This window comes from Poecile atricapillus, chromosome 6, assembly GCF_030490865.1.
Source record: "Poecile atricapillus isolate bPoeAtr1 chromosome 6, bPoeAtr1.hap1, whole genome shotgun sequence".
NCBI lineage: Eukaryota > Metazoa > Chordata > Aves > Passeriformes > Paridae > Poecile > Poecile atricapillus.
This window is the reverse complement of record NC_081254.1, coordinates 30,409,739-30,426,543: the sequence shown is the minus strand read 5'-3', so window position 1 is coordinate 30,426,543 and position 16,805 is coordinate 30,409,739. Positions and strand designations below refer to the sequence as shown.

Here is a 16,805-nt window from a genome sequence, read left to right as displayed (position 1 = left end):
TGTGTTACCAATGACACGATAGTACAGGATTGTAAGAAGGTCTGCCAGAGCTCTGGCTTCTGTAGTGTGAACAGGAGTTATGGCTCTGTTATAGGTGTAGAAGAGCTGTCATAAAATGTATGCTTTGTCCAGGTTGTGTAGTCAGAAACTTGATTTCTTCCCCTCCCTTAAGACATTCTTCTTTGTACAGGTGATGTTATCAGTGTCAGAAGGTGATTGTAAACAGGGTTCTAGTAAGGACAGAGCTGCTCCTGGCCTTGTTGTAAGCAGAACTGAAGGCAGGGTGTTAAAACTTGAAGAGGTGACAGTAGTGCTAGCAGTGACAATTGCTGGCATTGCATTCTTTGGTTGCTGACTTAGAGACTCATTTTATTGACTTGGAGTAGGAGTTGTTCTGTGCTGAAGACACACAGAAGATTACAAGTCTGTGTGTAAACCCTGAAGTATCCAAGCCTCATGTGATGTTCACAGTAAAAGGATGCTGTAGCTAACGTGTTGTTTTCCCCTGAGCTTCCAATGAGCTTCCAATGTTGGGGCTCCTATGACAAAAAAACCCCAACACTTTCAAGGTGTACCTCATGACTTGTGTTATGATGGGAGCAAACCAGCCTCACTTGGTAAACCTTAATGGATGAACTTTATTTTGGAGTCGTGCTGTTGACTCCAGACGAAGAGTTAATGTGACCATAATATTAACCATGTACATGAGTTTGATAGAACACCTGATGCTGCCTTGAAGGAATTGTACATTTCTGTTCACCTATCTAACTTGTGATATAAGCAAAGGAGGGCAAATACAAAGTTTGAGTAAACCTTGTATTCCAAAGTACTTGTCTCATGTTCAAAGAATTGATAGAAATGCTGAGCTTTGCATCTTGGCACTGTCTGTCATTGGTGTTTAATGAAGTCACATTAAAACTAGAGAAGAATAATTGAGCTGAAGTGTTAAACTGATAAAAGCAATGAAATCCTGGAGTACCCACTGGATACAGTCACTGTTCCACTCCTTCCCTTGGAGTACGTGAATCAAAGCAGGTCTTTGTGTGAGTTGAGTCAGAAGCTGTGTCAAGTTCTTCCTGGGCTGGAGGACTCCATGTCCCAGTGTACAGCCAGCTTTTCCACTTTGACTTGATCTTGGACAAAAGTGAATTAATATTGGGATACCTAGAGTGGGTGGAACTCTGCTGTGTTTCTTTTGCTTCCTATCTGTGCTGTCTCTAAATACAGGATGACTGGGAGTGTGTGAGACCTCATGGCCACCCTCTTTTTTGTATGGAGTACAAGCGGTGGTGATCAACATCATCTCTTCTTCAGGTTAAGAATTCTTTTTCTTAGGCAGTGTGATGCTTTCCAATCCAGTTCATCTCCTTTTAATGCGTTTCATAACTTGGGTAGCTTGCTACTCTGATTATTGTTGAATGTGGAATTGTAAGCAAATATATAAGCTTGAAGCCTGAAGGACTTTGAAATTCATCTTATATTAGATTATGTAAAATACCTGGATTTTTTTTGAGGTTTTTAGCCCAGTCCCTTTCAGTTTAGTTCAAACCTTTGATTTGTCTCTCTACACAGCTGCTATACAGTAGAGCTGCATTTTGTATCTTAGGTAAGCCAGAACTTCTTTAGCAGAATCCTGTTTTTTTGGTTTTTTTTAAACAAACTTCAGTGGAAAACAGAGTTATCTCTAGTACTTGAGCTTCCCTGTTCTGCAGTGTTACCTGGTGATGTAATGCTTAGTCTGAGAAAGCCTTTTGTGACAGAATTCTTGTGAAAGATACCATGCAAAACACAGGTAAGCTGGGTATTAACTGGAAACAATAGGAAAGTGTGTTTTGCTGATCACTGTGTTGACTAGTAGACAGTAGCTATGGAAAAAACTAGCCTTAGGAAAAAGAAACCAAAAACTTCACCCAGGAAATGAAGTAGAAAGGTATGGTCAGTCTGTCCAGATCAGCTTAAGTAAAAGTATTATTAGGATTACAGTGAGCTAAAACAAACTATAAAACTTCTCTTCACTTTTGTTTTTAGTCTTGTCATGTAAAATTGTTACCAAGAGTTCTGATGCAATGACAGGTTGGCACTGACTCGAAAAAGCATTTTAATTTACTTAAGCAATGATTATTGTGTAAAAAGGAAGTGAAAAGTTCTTGAAGAGAGGCTTTTTGGGTTTTGCAATGAATAACACAACTGTAAGAAGCTAGAAATGTTTTCGTACCCCAAAGTTATTAAGAAATCCTGTTGGGTTGTCATTATACACTTGGTAGCACATAAACTGTCTAACGGGTTCATCTCTCACCTGAGTGTAACAGGTTGGAAATTGAATTAAAATGGCAACTGATTCTAACTGCTGTGTGGCTGTTAATGCTTACTTCAATGTCTCTGGTTAAGGATAATGTCTTTAAGGATAATAGGAAGTACTTTATTTTTCTGTTGTGATTCATCTAAGATTGTGTTTCTAATGGAATATTTTATAGCATGGTAGCTAAAGGAGATGAACAGACCCTTGTGGAACAAACTGTTCAGTTAAGTTTTGTTTCTAATAAATGCTGAGGCATTTGTGAAGCTTTTTTACACTCGGTTGCTGGTTGCTTCATATACATGTGTGTGACTTGTCAAGAAAACTCTACAAATCATTATTCTCTTCAGTATTCTTCAGCCAATAAATCCTGTTAAGTCTTTGAAATACAAAGTCCATCTCTGGTGTTACATCTCACATTAACTCTTGAATTTGCAACTGAACTGGCTAAAGCACTTGTACTCTCCCTTTTTGTTGCTCAGGAACCAGCAAGAGGGAAGTGGGTCTGTAACTGACCCGTTCAAATGGTGCTCACATGCAGTTTTTGCTTTTAGTAGGGTCTTCTGGTGAGCATCAGAGCTTTATCATGAAAGTCTTTTGACTGGTGACATTTCAGTCTTATGTCACTTCATTTTGTAGATGCATGAGTGGAAATGTAAGGCAGTATAAAAAAATCTCTTTAGCAGAGCCTTTAGTCTATGCTGCAGTGATTGGGAAAGAACCAACCTATTACTGCACTATAAATGATAAATGTGCTTTTGGTAAAGTTACATATTTATCTTTGCTTCATGAGCTTCAGTAGCTGCTTACATGAAGAGAGGTGCTTCCAAGATGGGATTCCGCTTGAGTGTAATGAACCATGTATAAAAATCAATCTGTGGATTGGAATTTAATAGTATATATTATTTAATGTGAATGAATAGGAGGCTGAGTAGTATAAATGGTGGAGTATATATTGATTCTGAGTTGGCATGTACCCTAGCCTCCTTTTTAAAATCATAGTTATTGTTGAATAACAGCTTTCAGGGGTTAAATATAAAGCTGCTGTCTCAGGACAGATTTAGGGCATTGCTGATTTTTATAAGAATTTTTGAAAATCATGTCAGAAAAAAGGTACATTTTGAAACACTGCTCAGTATTAGTAAAAGACAGTCCTTGCTTGCATGTGAAGTAAATGTTAGATTCCATTCCAACAGAAAGAGCAGAAGTCTCAGCTCACCTCCATGTTGTTGCTAAGATGGGGAACTACTTGTGCTCAGTGCTTTTACAGGTCAAGACACAGAACACTGTAAGACATAGTGGGTGTTTCATTTGTAGCTGAGTCCAGTCCACAGGTGTGTCTGGGCAGGTTGCTGGGAGCTTTAACTGATAGTTGGAGAGCTGGAGTAATGGGACAGTGATTTACAATGTGACTTGAGGTGTAAGTGTGAATCTTCAAAATAGCTGTGAAATGCATATACCTTCCTCTTGCAAATTCACATGTCTGCATTTTAATTTGCTATTGGGTGATAAAGGAAGAAAGTCAGTATTTTCTTTGCACTTAAAATTGTATGAGGATAATGCTTTTCATTGTAAAAAAAAAAAAAAAAAAAGTCTGCCAGATCTCCCAGTTCTAGTTTTAGCTGGTAGTTTGGAGTTTTTTAGTAGCCTTTTGGTGTGTGTATCTTGGCTTTTTAACCTTTATTATTTTATTATTGGCTAATATTTGAAAGACTGTACAACTAAGTTAAAAGTATTTATTTTTACAGATATAACATTTATCAATGAACAGGCCTCTTGATTGGAGGGCTGTTAGAAAGCCAGAGTAATAAAAAGGACCCATACCTGGTATCTCTTTAGACCAGCTACAGTTTCAGGTGCTTCAGTGCTCTACTTTGGTTTCTGAAGTATTGCAGGTGAACAAACAGGGCAGTCATTGTGAAAGCATTACATTCCTATCTGGTTTAGCTGGGCTGTAGAATTTTCTGTTCATCTGGCACTGGGCTATGCAGAGAGAAGCCCCACAACTTTATATATATATATATAGGTAAACTGTATGTCTCTATCCTAACTTCCTAAACTGCTTTCCTAAATTCAGTTTTGCCAAAACTGGAAGGATTCGTAGATGTCTGCGTCCAGCACCATCAGTATCAAAATGGAGCTTTTTTATGTGTCTTGCTTCTACAACATTAGGATGCAAACAAAAGCAAACAAAAATCTCTATAAACCCATAAACAGGCATTTTTGGTTGAATTAGAGAGGACACAGAAGAGCAGAGATGTTTGTAAAATCAGTTGGAATGCTTTACAGAGAGCAGTAAAAGTGCCTGGGACAGACAGCTGGTTATTTGAGCTGTGTGTTGCTGCCCAGTCTTTTGGTGTGGTACTAGGGAAAAGAAGTCATTATTTGCTCTCACTGGGGAGTCTGAATGTTAAGAAAACCCCTTTTTCTAGCTGTCTCCATAAGAAACTCTCCAAAGGACAAGCATCCCTTCTCCTGGTTGTTGACACTGGACACTAAACCTGAACTGCAGAGTTCAGAAACCAGAACCAATATGGAAGGATCCTGAGGGTTACAGAGCATTTGAGGAGACTACTGCTTAGGGATGTTTGCTTGGATTTTTAAGATGAATTTGCAGAGAAACTTACCTTCAGAATGTGCCATCATGGAAAACAAAGTGCAGCAGCACAAATTTTGTGAGCTGTCATCCACTTCTTGACAAGGAACCAGGAAGTACAGATTACGTATTACAGCTTTAAGAGAATTGCTCTGAAGCAATTTCAAGGGCCTTATTTTCTAGATAGGTTTTTCCTGTAAATACATGGACTTTGTTTAGAGGTGTGCAATGATTCCTTAACAAGTTTAAAGCTCACACTGCAGTGACAGAGCAACTCTGAGTCCTGAGGTGGCACCATTATAAGAGCAGTAGGGACTTCTGGGAACTTTGTCTGCTTTTGTTGGTGTCACCAGGTTTTTCTGTCACTGAGCTGCTTGCCAGGCCATGTCATGGTACTTAGGACACTGCTGAGTGTTGGAGTCATCTGCCTGTGACTGATGGAGTACTTCATCACTCCTTTCCTTGTCCCCCACCTGCTCTCTGAAATGCATCACAACTCTATGGCAGCTTTGAGTAGTTTTGAGACTTTAGTCTGTTACTGAAGGAAATTTGAGTACTCTGCTGTGACTGATATGAAATGGAAAGAGGAAAGCTATCTCATACTTCTGTTTAAAAACGAGCTTGTTTCATATCCTATAAAACCTGTCTGGATGCTTTTTTTATATCCAGAGTTAAAGAGCATGTATGGTCTGAGCTGATGTGAGAACTGCTTTTTCACGATTTTGTGGATTGAATGTGTACTTTTTTGGAGAGTAGATGATTCCCTCTTCATCAGTGACTATACTTCAAGGCCTCTTAGGAGCACAGCCAGGAGTGGAAAACATCATCCAAAGATGATGCAAAACCCTTTCTTGTTGAAAGGAGCTAAAATAATTGACTCCTACTGGCCATTATGTTATGTAATGTGTAGCTGAATGCATCTGGTGTCCAGTAAACTGCATTTGCTGTATTAAGTTCTTATTACTCCCCTTTCAGAAGGCTTTGTGCCTCAGAGTCACTTATCTCAATGTTCTTCGCTTTCATATCAAGCCTGGGTTGAACAAGGTTTTGTACATGGCCACACCAGTGAAGCATTATTCCTTCCTGCCCTTTTTTGCAGAGAGATCTGCAGTATTTTTAGGCATTGAGGTATAAATATATTTTTTTACTCTTGAAGCAGTGATTTTTTTTGTTTCTCAGGACCTTGACCTTAAGTTTGCTTACAGAACCACCCAGGCACACACTTCTGTCACTCTTTAATCTGTTTGTTGTAAAGAGCCCCATGGTGGTAGTTACTAGGTGACAAGGCACACTTTCTTTTTTTCCCTTTTTAGTGAAGTCTTCTAGAGAGCTACATGTCAGTGGAAGTTTCTTATAGTTATCATTTAATGTGTTTCTTTAGCTGTCATCTCACATGTATTTTGAAATTGGCTGAAGCAAGGTAATTTCCTCCTTGAATATTTACAGCATAAGGATTGAGTGCTTGGGTCAAATTCTATCCATTTTATGAAATTAAATGCTAGTATTAGTAGTGCATCTGCTTAGGAAAGGCCTTTGTAGTCAGGGATTTAAAAGAATCACATTTGCATTCAATAGGAGGATTGAAAAGACAGGCAGTTTGAAATAGCATAATGTGAAATTAAAACATACCAGAACCATGGCACGTGCCTGTACTCACTGGATAGCAGGCTAGAGCTAGGAAGGTGGTGTTCCTAATTAGAATTAGCAGTATTGCCATGGGGAGGAGGATTTTCAACCAGTACAGTGCATGAACAGCCAAGGGATGAGGGTGCCAACAGCTTCCTTAGGAAGTTAGGAGTGCACATACTTTCAGCAGAGGGAAGAGGAGGACTGAGTGTTGCAGAAACTGCTTTTCTCTGTGCCAGTGGATGGACTCTGAAGTGAGAATTTGCTGTTACAGCATAATCTTCTCTGGACTGCTGCTGAAGGTAGTAGCTATTGGAAATAATTTTATTCTTCCTTTTGTTGGCATGTTACAGGAGTATGTATTGAAATTTTTGATGCTCTCCCAGGATAATCAATATTTAGACTGTATCAGGTACTTCCTTGAAGAGCTTAAATGACTCATTGTTGTATTTGTTCTTAATTTTATCATTTGGTTAGCGGTTTTTAGAAGGTGTTTCTCTTGCGTAACAGAAAGTGAATTAAAAATTTGCTATTTCATGAGTCTTTGCATTCCCTGACATACCTGGGAGACATTTGTATTCAAAAGCTGGTGTGCTGTTCACACACTGCATTGGCAAGCTCTCTGTTCCCTTCCTCTGATTCCAGTCAGTCGTGCTAGCAGCAATTTAGCAGATAAGCACATCTTAGTTTAAGCAGTGTGATAAATGGTTGTGACCCTTGCCAGTACCAGCCTTTACTGTTATGTTCTGTGCCAGCTATTTAACTACTTACTCATTTTAGATGTTACATTGGAGGTCATATGTGCTGATGCAGATTTAAACCTAGTTTTGTGAATAATGATGAAAAATATGTATGCTGTTTGCATCTTTTAAGAACACATCTGTGATGAGAAAAACAGATGTTTAAACTGGCTGTTTTAAAACCAAAACTGCCTTTTTTTTTAAAGGTTACAACTTGGCTGTATTCTGATGTGTAGGGAGATGTTTTGCAAATGTGGCTGAGCTGTGCTCCTGTTCCTCATTCCTGCTCTCATCACCAGGATCTGAATTGATGTATTTCCACTTGCATGGCTCTTGTGTCACTACATTGGGGGAAAACACAGCCAGCTGCCTCCTCTGCTGTAAAGGAGCAGGACTATGGGAAAGATGTGTTTGAGTGTCAGACTAATTCTGAGCTGTAAAACAGAGGAGGATGACTGGTCAGACCAGTTATGTGAGTCCAGTCACGGCTAAGAGCCCTGTCACAGCTGCAGAAAGTGTCACAGGGCAGTGACAGAGCTTTTCACATGCTGCCCTAGATGGATGGCAGTCATTCATGGCATGTGGGCAAGCAGGCTTGGGCTGGGCCACTCAGTGCTGCTGTGAGAAGTTCCTGTGGCACAGGAAGCAGAAGGGACTTGTGCTTCGAGTGAGACAAACATCACACTTCTGCCCTATTGGCAAGATGATGGGCAGGCCTAAAGAAGGAGCAGAGCAGGTGGTTGAAGGTAGAAGCTTTGCAAAACAGTGCAGGAACCCAGCACTTGGCTGTCACTCAACACACTGTGATTGTTTGATGCTTAAGCATATCATATAAGCCAGTTCACTTGCTTCAGTCAAGTCAACCTTTTTTGATTGTTTTTGATGTCTTCTGACGACATCATAAGAGGCACTAAACTATTTTGTTTCCTTAATGCAGTATACATAACCTTAGTCCATCCCTAATTTTGAAAAAGTTTTGCTTACAATCCATGAGCCTTTTCTTCAATGACATCACTGCAGTTTTCTGTCTTTGGCATTATATAGGAAGTATCTGTTACATTCAGTTGCCCAAGGTAGGCAGAACAAACTTTGAATATTCAAGAGACATTTGACTATCAGTATGAATTTGCATTGACAGCTGCTCCACATGAATTCTTTGTCTGGACATTTCTGGTGTGAAAATAAACTGTGATCCTCTGATTAATTATTTAATTTCTGTTTAAGTGTTAGTAATTAGAACATAAAAGCTAATACTATTCAGTGACAGTAGGGGGACAAAAAAACTATGTATGTCATGAACAGATGCATATAGGTGGAAGTAGATTTGGGCAGATAAGACTAAATCCAGTCTACTGGAATCATAAAGACTGTGAACTTAATGTGGTAAATTATATTCTAGGTACCACTGAAAATTAAAGTACGACTGCGGGGAACACTGAATCACCATAATTTACTTTTCATGCTTTAACTGATTTGTATAATCATTACTCAAATTCCTCATGTGTTTGATATAAAACCTACACTTTGTTTATGATTAATAATAACTAGGTTATTATGGATATGGAGTCAGTGGCTTTTTTTTCCTCAGTGGCTGAGTTGTGCAAATAATTGTATTTCTGCTTCCATGTAGATTAGTCTTTGTACTGCTAATTCACAGGATTATTTACAGGAGGAAGTAGCACAATAAAAAGGAAACCTAGTGACCTTCCTAATGTACTCTCTTAACAGGGCTGTATTTTTCACTTGTTGTTTCCATATGGAGATAAATACCTTCCAATTTGCTGACTGGACTAGAAATTTTATGTTAACAACCAACGTGGAAGTTCATGTATTTGATTTTACCACTCCCTTTCTTGTGGAAAGGGAACTGCAGCAGCTGGGCAGTCACAGGCAGGTTTGAGGCAGTAGTACATCAAACAACTGCACATTTTGGGAGGTTCTGTAACACTTCAGAAGGTACTTTAAAAAAGGCTTAAAATGATGTTAAAAAACTCTCTGATCATTCCAGAGAAAGCATTAAGTTCTTGGAGTGGAGTAACTACTAGATTAAAAACCAGTTCCTCAGCTTTATGCTAATACAGTATCTTTTACAGCTGAGTGTATGGATTATAAACTACTTTTGACAAGAGAGAACAGATACTAGAAGATGAATTTTCCTTCCATCTTAAATGCATAATTTACAAATTATCTTACTGTTATAGATTATTTAAAGTGCACTAGTCTGAAAGCATTGGTTTTTAACAGCATTTCAATTAAGTAGGAACTAATGTGTTCTGCTACTATCAAAATGAATACTTTTCCTTGCAGTTATGTTCACTTTGACATTGAGACTGTCAGTTTGGTTTGTTTTGTTTGAGAATAACAGTAGTACATTGTGAACTTTTATTACTAGTAGAAGTTATCAAAGGATAGATGGGTTCCAAAAGAGCATTTGTTTGGACTGCACAAACCAAACAGTGGGATTTACTGGTTCCAGTGTTGACCTAAACATTAATATTTTGAAGGAAAGGGTAGCCAGGGATTTTATTAACACCAGTGAAGGTCTGTTTGTAGAAGGGGGGAATCCATGTCACATTGTATAGACTCTCTCATTCCCCATCTCTGTGCTCCTTTGTACCTCTCCATTACCACTCGTGTTCAGGTTCCTACTGATTTGTACTGGGTTAGAGGCTGTAGCATTGGGGATTTTTTTTTTGCTTGGAAACCAAAAAAAGGAAAAGTTGTTTGCCTGTTACTTAAAATGTGGTTCTCATTTGCTGATTTGTGACTCTTGTCCAGTTGTGATATGATCCCTTCAATACTCTCATGTGAATGCTCAGTTTTCCATGTGTTTCCTTCTTGTTGATTAAAGGCCAGTTGTAGCCCAGTGTTTTGTGGGGTGGTATTTCCTGGTAGAAAGAGATGGCCTGGAGCTGCTTTTTTGTGTCTAACAGTGAAAGGTGACTGTGGTAGCACTTGGTGGCAGGCCTAATGGGATTCATAAACCCCTGTGTTTTAACAGTGTGAGCTTCAGTAGGAAGTGTTGGTTCATAAGGCAGCACTCTGGGGGAGCTGAGTGAAGCCAAACAGCACAAAGGGGTTTCCTTTCAGGCTGAGGCAAAGGGAGGAGCGTGGAGCAAGTACCTGAGTGGCTCAGATGGTGCGGCTGTGTAAGGGAGAGCTGAGCAAGTCAGAAAGCAATGATGGAAACAAGTTTGATGTGGCAAGTAAGCACCTTCTTTGAGGTATCTCTTGGAATAGCAGAGTTGAATTTATAAATGAAAAGTTTGCCTTGTTTATAAATAGCCTAAATTATCCAGTGTAGGAGGATAGGGTTGCATATCAAAGTTAGGACTGCTGCAATGATTTTCTCCCAGTGGAGATAAGGGCTTCCTGTGCTTGCTAAAAATGACAGTAGTCTTTTCAGATACAGGACCATCTGGGATTCCTGAAAAAGAAGATACAGTATTATACCCAGGCTCTTCCATAATTATTCTGGCTATTTGGATCTCAATAAGGTGTCTTTCTAGTGCTTTTAGGGAGCTTCTACTGAGCTTTTCAAGTCCTTGCTCTGCAAGCTACTGTTTGAGAGAGCAGATCTGCCACAGACCATCTGTGCTCTTCCACAGGGGATTTTGGTTGCTTGAAAACAGATGGGAGAAGAGAATCTCACCCCCATCCTCCCCCAGCCCCTTCCCTTAGTTTCCTGGGTACAGATGCATTTTTCTGTATGGATGCTCAGTAAGGACATGACAGTAAGGAAATTGGATATGCTGGCTGGACTGGGGCGTCACTCTGTGTTGTAAAAATGAGTAAGTCAAGACGTATTGTTGCTTTCAAATCATGTGTAGGCAAGTGAAAGCTGTAAGACCCTGGATGCTTAATTATTTTGAGTTATTTATTGTCATGAAGTATTTTTTTGAAGTGATTACTTGAAATTTTTGTGGATTTAAATGATAGAATTATTAATTCTAAAAAGTTCTGCTTTTTTATTGTCTTGGCCTTTACTATCTCTCTGCTTCCTGTTTGCTATCCCTGAATTCTCATCTTCTCTTAGAAAAACTTGTATTGGAGCATTTACTTAAAAGTTGGGCTGAAAAATCAGAAAACTCTGTATAATGTATCTAAATATTTTTGCACTTTGAATTTTGCTTTCTGGTAGCCTTTATTTCCCCTATCTCAATATCTTTTGTTATTGTGTTTAATATGTTGTAATATGAATTCTCCATCCAGATTTCCGAAGGAAGCGTATGGAGGAATATTTACCAGAAATGCAGAGCACACTGGAGCCAGTCAGCTTGGCAGATGATGCCTCTTTCAAGTCCCCAGATAATGAGAAGGCTGACAAAACACCTGGAATGGAGGAGTGTCCAATCATCAGTTGCACTGGAGGTGATGCCTCTGTCTTGGAAAGGGAATTGAGTTCATTGTCCTCGGATCAGGATGCAGCAGCTGTTGGCATCAACAGCAGTGGGGCCCCAGCAGAAGGACAGCAGCAGTGTGGCAGGGCAGGCTCCTCTGCCAATGCCCACTGTGAAAGAAAGGCAGAAAGCCCCACAAAACCGGAACATCTACCTAGTGAAGAACTTGAACGACACCATCCAAAAACTAACCAGACAGAACAATCATTAATGGAAATATTACAGGATCTAAGGGAGGAATCTGACTTTGTGAAAAAATCGAGTGATAAAATCTATTCAGAAAGCCCTTACGACACAGACTGCACAAAGAAGCTTATTTCCACAATACATCAGACTTCCTCACAGGAGGATTTGCTAAGGGAAATAGAGTCTGAGCTCCTCTCCACAGATTTTTCGAAGGAACCAAAGCTCCCCAATGGTGTGCAGAAGGGTGAACATGCCTTGGCTGTGTTTGAAAAATGTGTACAAGATAAATACCTGCAGCAAGAACAAACTATTACAAAGTGAGTATTTGAGTATGTGCGTCACAGCTGGAGGTGTGTGCTGAACAGTTTTGGCTGCATGTTGTGTGCATGTGCATACAGCAATTTGGTCTGAAGCAAGTTGTCTTGAGTTGATATGAGGATAGTTAATGAGCTCTTTAAAATTTTCTTTTAATCAAAGAATCATTTTTAGTTTTGGTATGTACTTGTAAATAAAAGTGTGTGCTTAGATGTCTGCATTCTTGCAGGATTTGGCAGGAATTGAATAGCCAACTGTGTAATTGAATAGCTTGCCAATGTCTAGAATTACTTAAATACTGCAGCAGTAATGGTGATTTAAAAATAGTCTAGGATTCATTCAGTCCATATGTGTCTGTGGAGGAATGAATCTTTGAAAATACTAACTGCCACAATGGGCATTTTATTTATGCTTAAAATTACTTGTTTCTTTTTCAAGTAGTATTCAATCTGTTGTCATCCAGCAAAGTTGTTAATCAGATGAGAGTATTGTTTGAATTGGAAGTGTCATATAACTACTCTTTGAACATTTTATAAGAAGACTTCTGAAATGCATGGCTTATAAGTGTTACTATAATAAACTGGGCTTAATAGTTCTACCAGGCAGTATTCAACATGAATATTTCTGTTCATCCAAAGCCAGTTCATTGCTTGATTTCATGATTCCTTACTTGGCGTTTAATACTTTGTTGCCTCTTCAGAAATGTTTTTTTGCTAACAAAATGTAGTCTCTAACTTAATATTTATTTCTTTTTGCAGAGCTGGAAATGAGTGTCCTACTTTTCTTATAAGGCTCTCCAACACCATGGTATAGGAGGACATCAAAGGGAGGGAAACCAGATATAGGGAGAGATTCCCAGTAGGGAAAGTATTCTCTTGCATTTCACCAGTTAACCTCTGACAGAAACCATCCATGTGAGGAAAGTCAGTTGATGACAGGAAAGCTCGAGAATGCACAGTTAGACATTCAGAAGTTACAGAGGAGGAGTGGGAATCTGAAGTGGTGGGTTTGTAGAGAGGGGTAATTCCAGGAGACCATGAGGTAAAGAATTTTAATTATTCACACTAAACTCAGAGGCAGGGCAGGGTTTTCAGCCATGGACCAATTACTTGCTTAGAGACAAGTGTTTTTATATGTGTGTATGTTCTATATACATGCAGAAGGCTTTATGTAGAAACATGTCTTTATTTTGGCCAGGTGCAACGATTTTATACTTGGATACTCACATCAAAAGTGTGAAACTGCTGTGGAACATTTTGTGTTTGGTCCAAAGGGTATTCTGGTTTGTTTTGTCCCTTACTTTATGATCAGGAGAATTTCTTGTAACATCATTCTGGAAATAGCCCAGTTTTCTCCTGTGATCTAAATATATATATGTGAGCAGCTGTGGTGTGAATTAAGAATTTGTAATCCTGGAATATACATTAATAGATTAAAAAGCAGATCACAAGTGTTAATGTCTCTGTAACTGATGGTTTTGAATTCCTTATAATTTAGGAGACTAGTTTGTTCAGAGATTTTGTTTTTCAACAAAGGGGCAGGGATAAAGGGATATTTAAGTATCTTTTTCAGGTAAATGCATGCCTCCCACAAATGCATGCAATTAGTTGTCTAAAATACCCACCATGTAATAGTATCTGCAAACATGTCAATACATTTGAGACTGTTTATTCAGCAGTTCTGACAGTGCAACTTCTGAGTTTTATGCTAGAATGTCAAACTAGGTCCGAGTTGGCTTCAAACAGCTGAACTGAAACTATTGCTAAAAATCGAATTTTAAAGGAGCATGGATGGGCATGGATACTTGTTACGTACTTAGGACTTAAAAAAGTCAGGATTCTGTTTCATACCAAGTTGTGATCTTGCATGGGTTCTGAGAAATCCATGAAATTAATGAAATCTCTGTGTTTTCAGACAAATGACTGGTGAGACTATCTGACTGGAAGTTACTGCCTTACATTACCTTAAAATTACTAACATGTACAGTTATGTAGTTTTGTAGGATTACCAAATGTCCCATGTCATTATGGACCACAGCAACCCTAAAATGCTGGACATGAGCAGTTTCCTCACAAGGAGGTTGCTGCTTGCTGATTTGGAGTTACGTTCCACATGCACAACATTATTTTTTTTTTTTCTTGTAAGGCTTTCATGGATATTTTTTAGGGCTTCTGGCTTCTAATAGAACTTGCAGATCGAAGAGCAAAAACTATGTATCTCAAGATTGAAAACAAGCAATGGAAAAAAATCCATTACTGATGTACCTTCTCTTTAATTTTTTTTTCTTTACAGATTGATTAAAGAAAATAAAAAGCATCAGGAACTGATTTTGGAAATTTGCTCAGAAAAGGACAACTTAAAAGATGAGTTGAAAAAACGAACAGAAACAGAAAAGCAGCACCTCAGCATTATTAAACAGGTACAAAGATAACAAAAGGTACACAGGTAACAAAACAGAAGTGCTGGTTAGTATTTCACCTGTGTATAATGTCACTCTTGAACAGATAATCCCTGGTAGCACAGAGAAGTTGGGGATGCCCATGCTGCTTATCCTAAGCTTTTTAAGAGGATAAATATACTCTTGTATTCCAAGAAATTGTCTAAAAGCCTTTAGTGAATTTGGATAAACTGACTTTCTGGATTCACATCCTTCAAGTGTTCTGTATCTGAAAGTCTCTGCTGTGGTAGTAGCAGGTACTAAATACAGGCCTTTTCTCAGGGGCTTGTTAGAACCACAGCAGGCCAAGGAGGACCATGGTGTAGGCTGGTTTTAAGGAAAAGGTTTCACACCAGGTGTCACTGCTTGTCTGTTATCAGCTGTCTGCTGATGTTCCTGCAGCTGGCTGACCAGCTTTATAAACTGATTACAGGTTATATTTTTGGAAATCTGGCAAGAGAAAGAGTTTAAATACTAATTTCTGTTTGTCCAAGTGCTGGTGACTATCCTGGTTGTCAGGTTTCTTCATTGGTGTCTACATCATCATACAGAAATCTGTTCACAGAGCAGGGTGTCAGGCTTGAAGTGTTCTAGAGGAATGCATTCATGTAATATATTCATATATTCATGGTTGATTTCAGAGAATATTTGAAAATCCATGGTGTGATTAAAAATTGAATCGGAAAGTGTTATTTTTGGGTTAAAAATTGGAATTGATTGTGCCTAAATAAACCCATATGAGCAACTCCCTAATTCTTTTGTGTCTGTATTTCAGTGATAGCTCTGTCATGAGTCATGTATGATTTAATGAAGCTCTATCATGCAGCAGTTGCTTTATTCCATTCTGAAAAAAGTATTTGTGAGGGTGTTTGTGATACTACATGCTTGCAAGTGATTTCAGAAATACTCTTTTGGACTGTAATAGTTTTATGTTTGTGTAGCACCTGGAGCTGTAAGAGACATTGCAGTGAAACACTTGCATTTTTTCTTTTCTGATGGTAGTGTTTTATTGTTGGAATTTCTGTATTAATACTTTATGGTAATTTTTATGTAAATAAAACCATGGCTGCAGTCACAGCTCTAAACAAACCTTACCTGCCTGCTTGTACATGTGAAGCTTTGTCTCTGGAAAATGATGCATTTGCAGAGCTGAACAGAGTGTGGTCAAGTCATGGTGTGGTAACAGAAGCAAATTAGGTGGTTCTTGCCTCTTACACAGCAGCTTGAGATTGCACAGAATTTGCAGTACCGATCCTGAGATCTCCCCCAAAGCAAAACCCCCTAACCTGGGTGAGTTGGCTTTCCCCTGGGACAAGAGGAGAATCATGAGGCACAATTTGAACAACGCTTGGGCAGTGTCACAGCCTTTGCAGCCACCACTCTGCTCCTGCTGGACTTGCATGACTTGGCAGGGAGCACGCTCTGGGAAGTGTTCCAGTTAACACTGGGGATTATTCTTCAGCTGGATCAGGTCTCAGACTTGGTTCACTGGGTGTCTAAAATAAGTGCCGGCATGATGACTAAGCTCATCTTTATTTGCTGAGTGATTTTTCAATGAATTAATTCCCAGTCCAAATCAGTATGGATGCGTGGTTGGTTTGCATGGTGAAGGATATGGCTCAAGGATAGGAACAAAATGGTGGAAGGTGAGGCAACCTCAGACAGCAGCCAGCTCTGCTCTGGCAGCTCAGCGCTTGCTGTCAAGCTGTTACTTTGTGTAGTAAATTACTGTGCTTTGTGTTTTACTTGGTTTGAAGCATCTTCACTCTCACTGAAGATGAGAATTGACATCTTTCATGCTTTTAGTAGTCATGCAAAGCTAGATGTTGATATGGGTGGTTGCAGCTTGACAAGTGTAAAATACAGGTAAATATCTGTTGGAGCATCTAATTTTGTGTGAAATATGCCTGCCTGCGTAAAACATGATCAAAGAGTTATTTTCCCTATAATTATATCATGATGTTGTGTTTTAGCTGGAAGCAAGAATAGAAGAGCTTAATAAAGAAGTGAAAGCTAGCAAAGACAGACTTGTAACTCAAGATGCAGCAGCCAAAAATACTATTCAGCAGTTGCATAAAGAGATGGCCTTTCGAATGGAACAGGTAATATGGAAAAACTTAAACATCTACATTATTGAACAAACTTAGTTTTTGTAGGAAACATTGGATCTCTATGTAGGATGAAAATTTCCAAAACTGGAACTCCTCAT

General features: G+C 39.0%; 1 protein-coding gene across 4 annotated transcripts in view; it reads left to right on the top strand.

Annotated features, from left to right (window-relative positions):
• Positions 1 to 16,805, top strand: part of CCDC186 (coiled-coil domain containing 186) — a 35,390-nt gene that overhangs the window by 2,205 nt on the left and 16,380 nt on the right. For 3 of the 4 annotated variants that reach the window (XM_058841206.1, XM_058841204.1, XM_058841205.1), the window contains exons 2-4: positions 11,471 to 12,161; positions 14,452 to 14,578; positions 16,570 to 16,698. In XM_058841206.1, coding sequence (XP_058697189.1) covers positions 11,488 to 12,161; positions 14,452 to 14,578; positions 16,570 to 16,698 — 930 coding nt within the window. In that variant the 5' untranslated portion in view covers positions 11,471 to 11,487. Of the gene's footprint in view, positions 1 to 6,797; positions 6,821 to 11,470; positions 12,162 to 14,451; positions 14,579 to 16,569; positions 16,699 to 16,805 lie in introns of those variants that run through there. The other variant, XM_058841207.1, reaches the window with a different exon arrangement.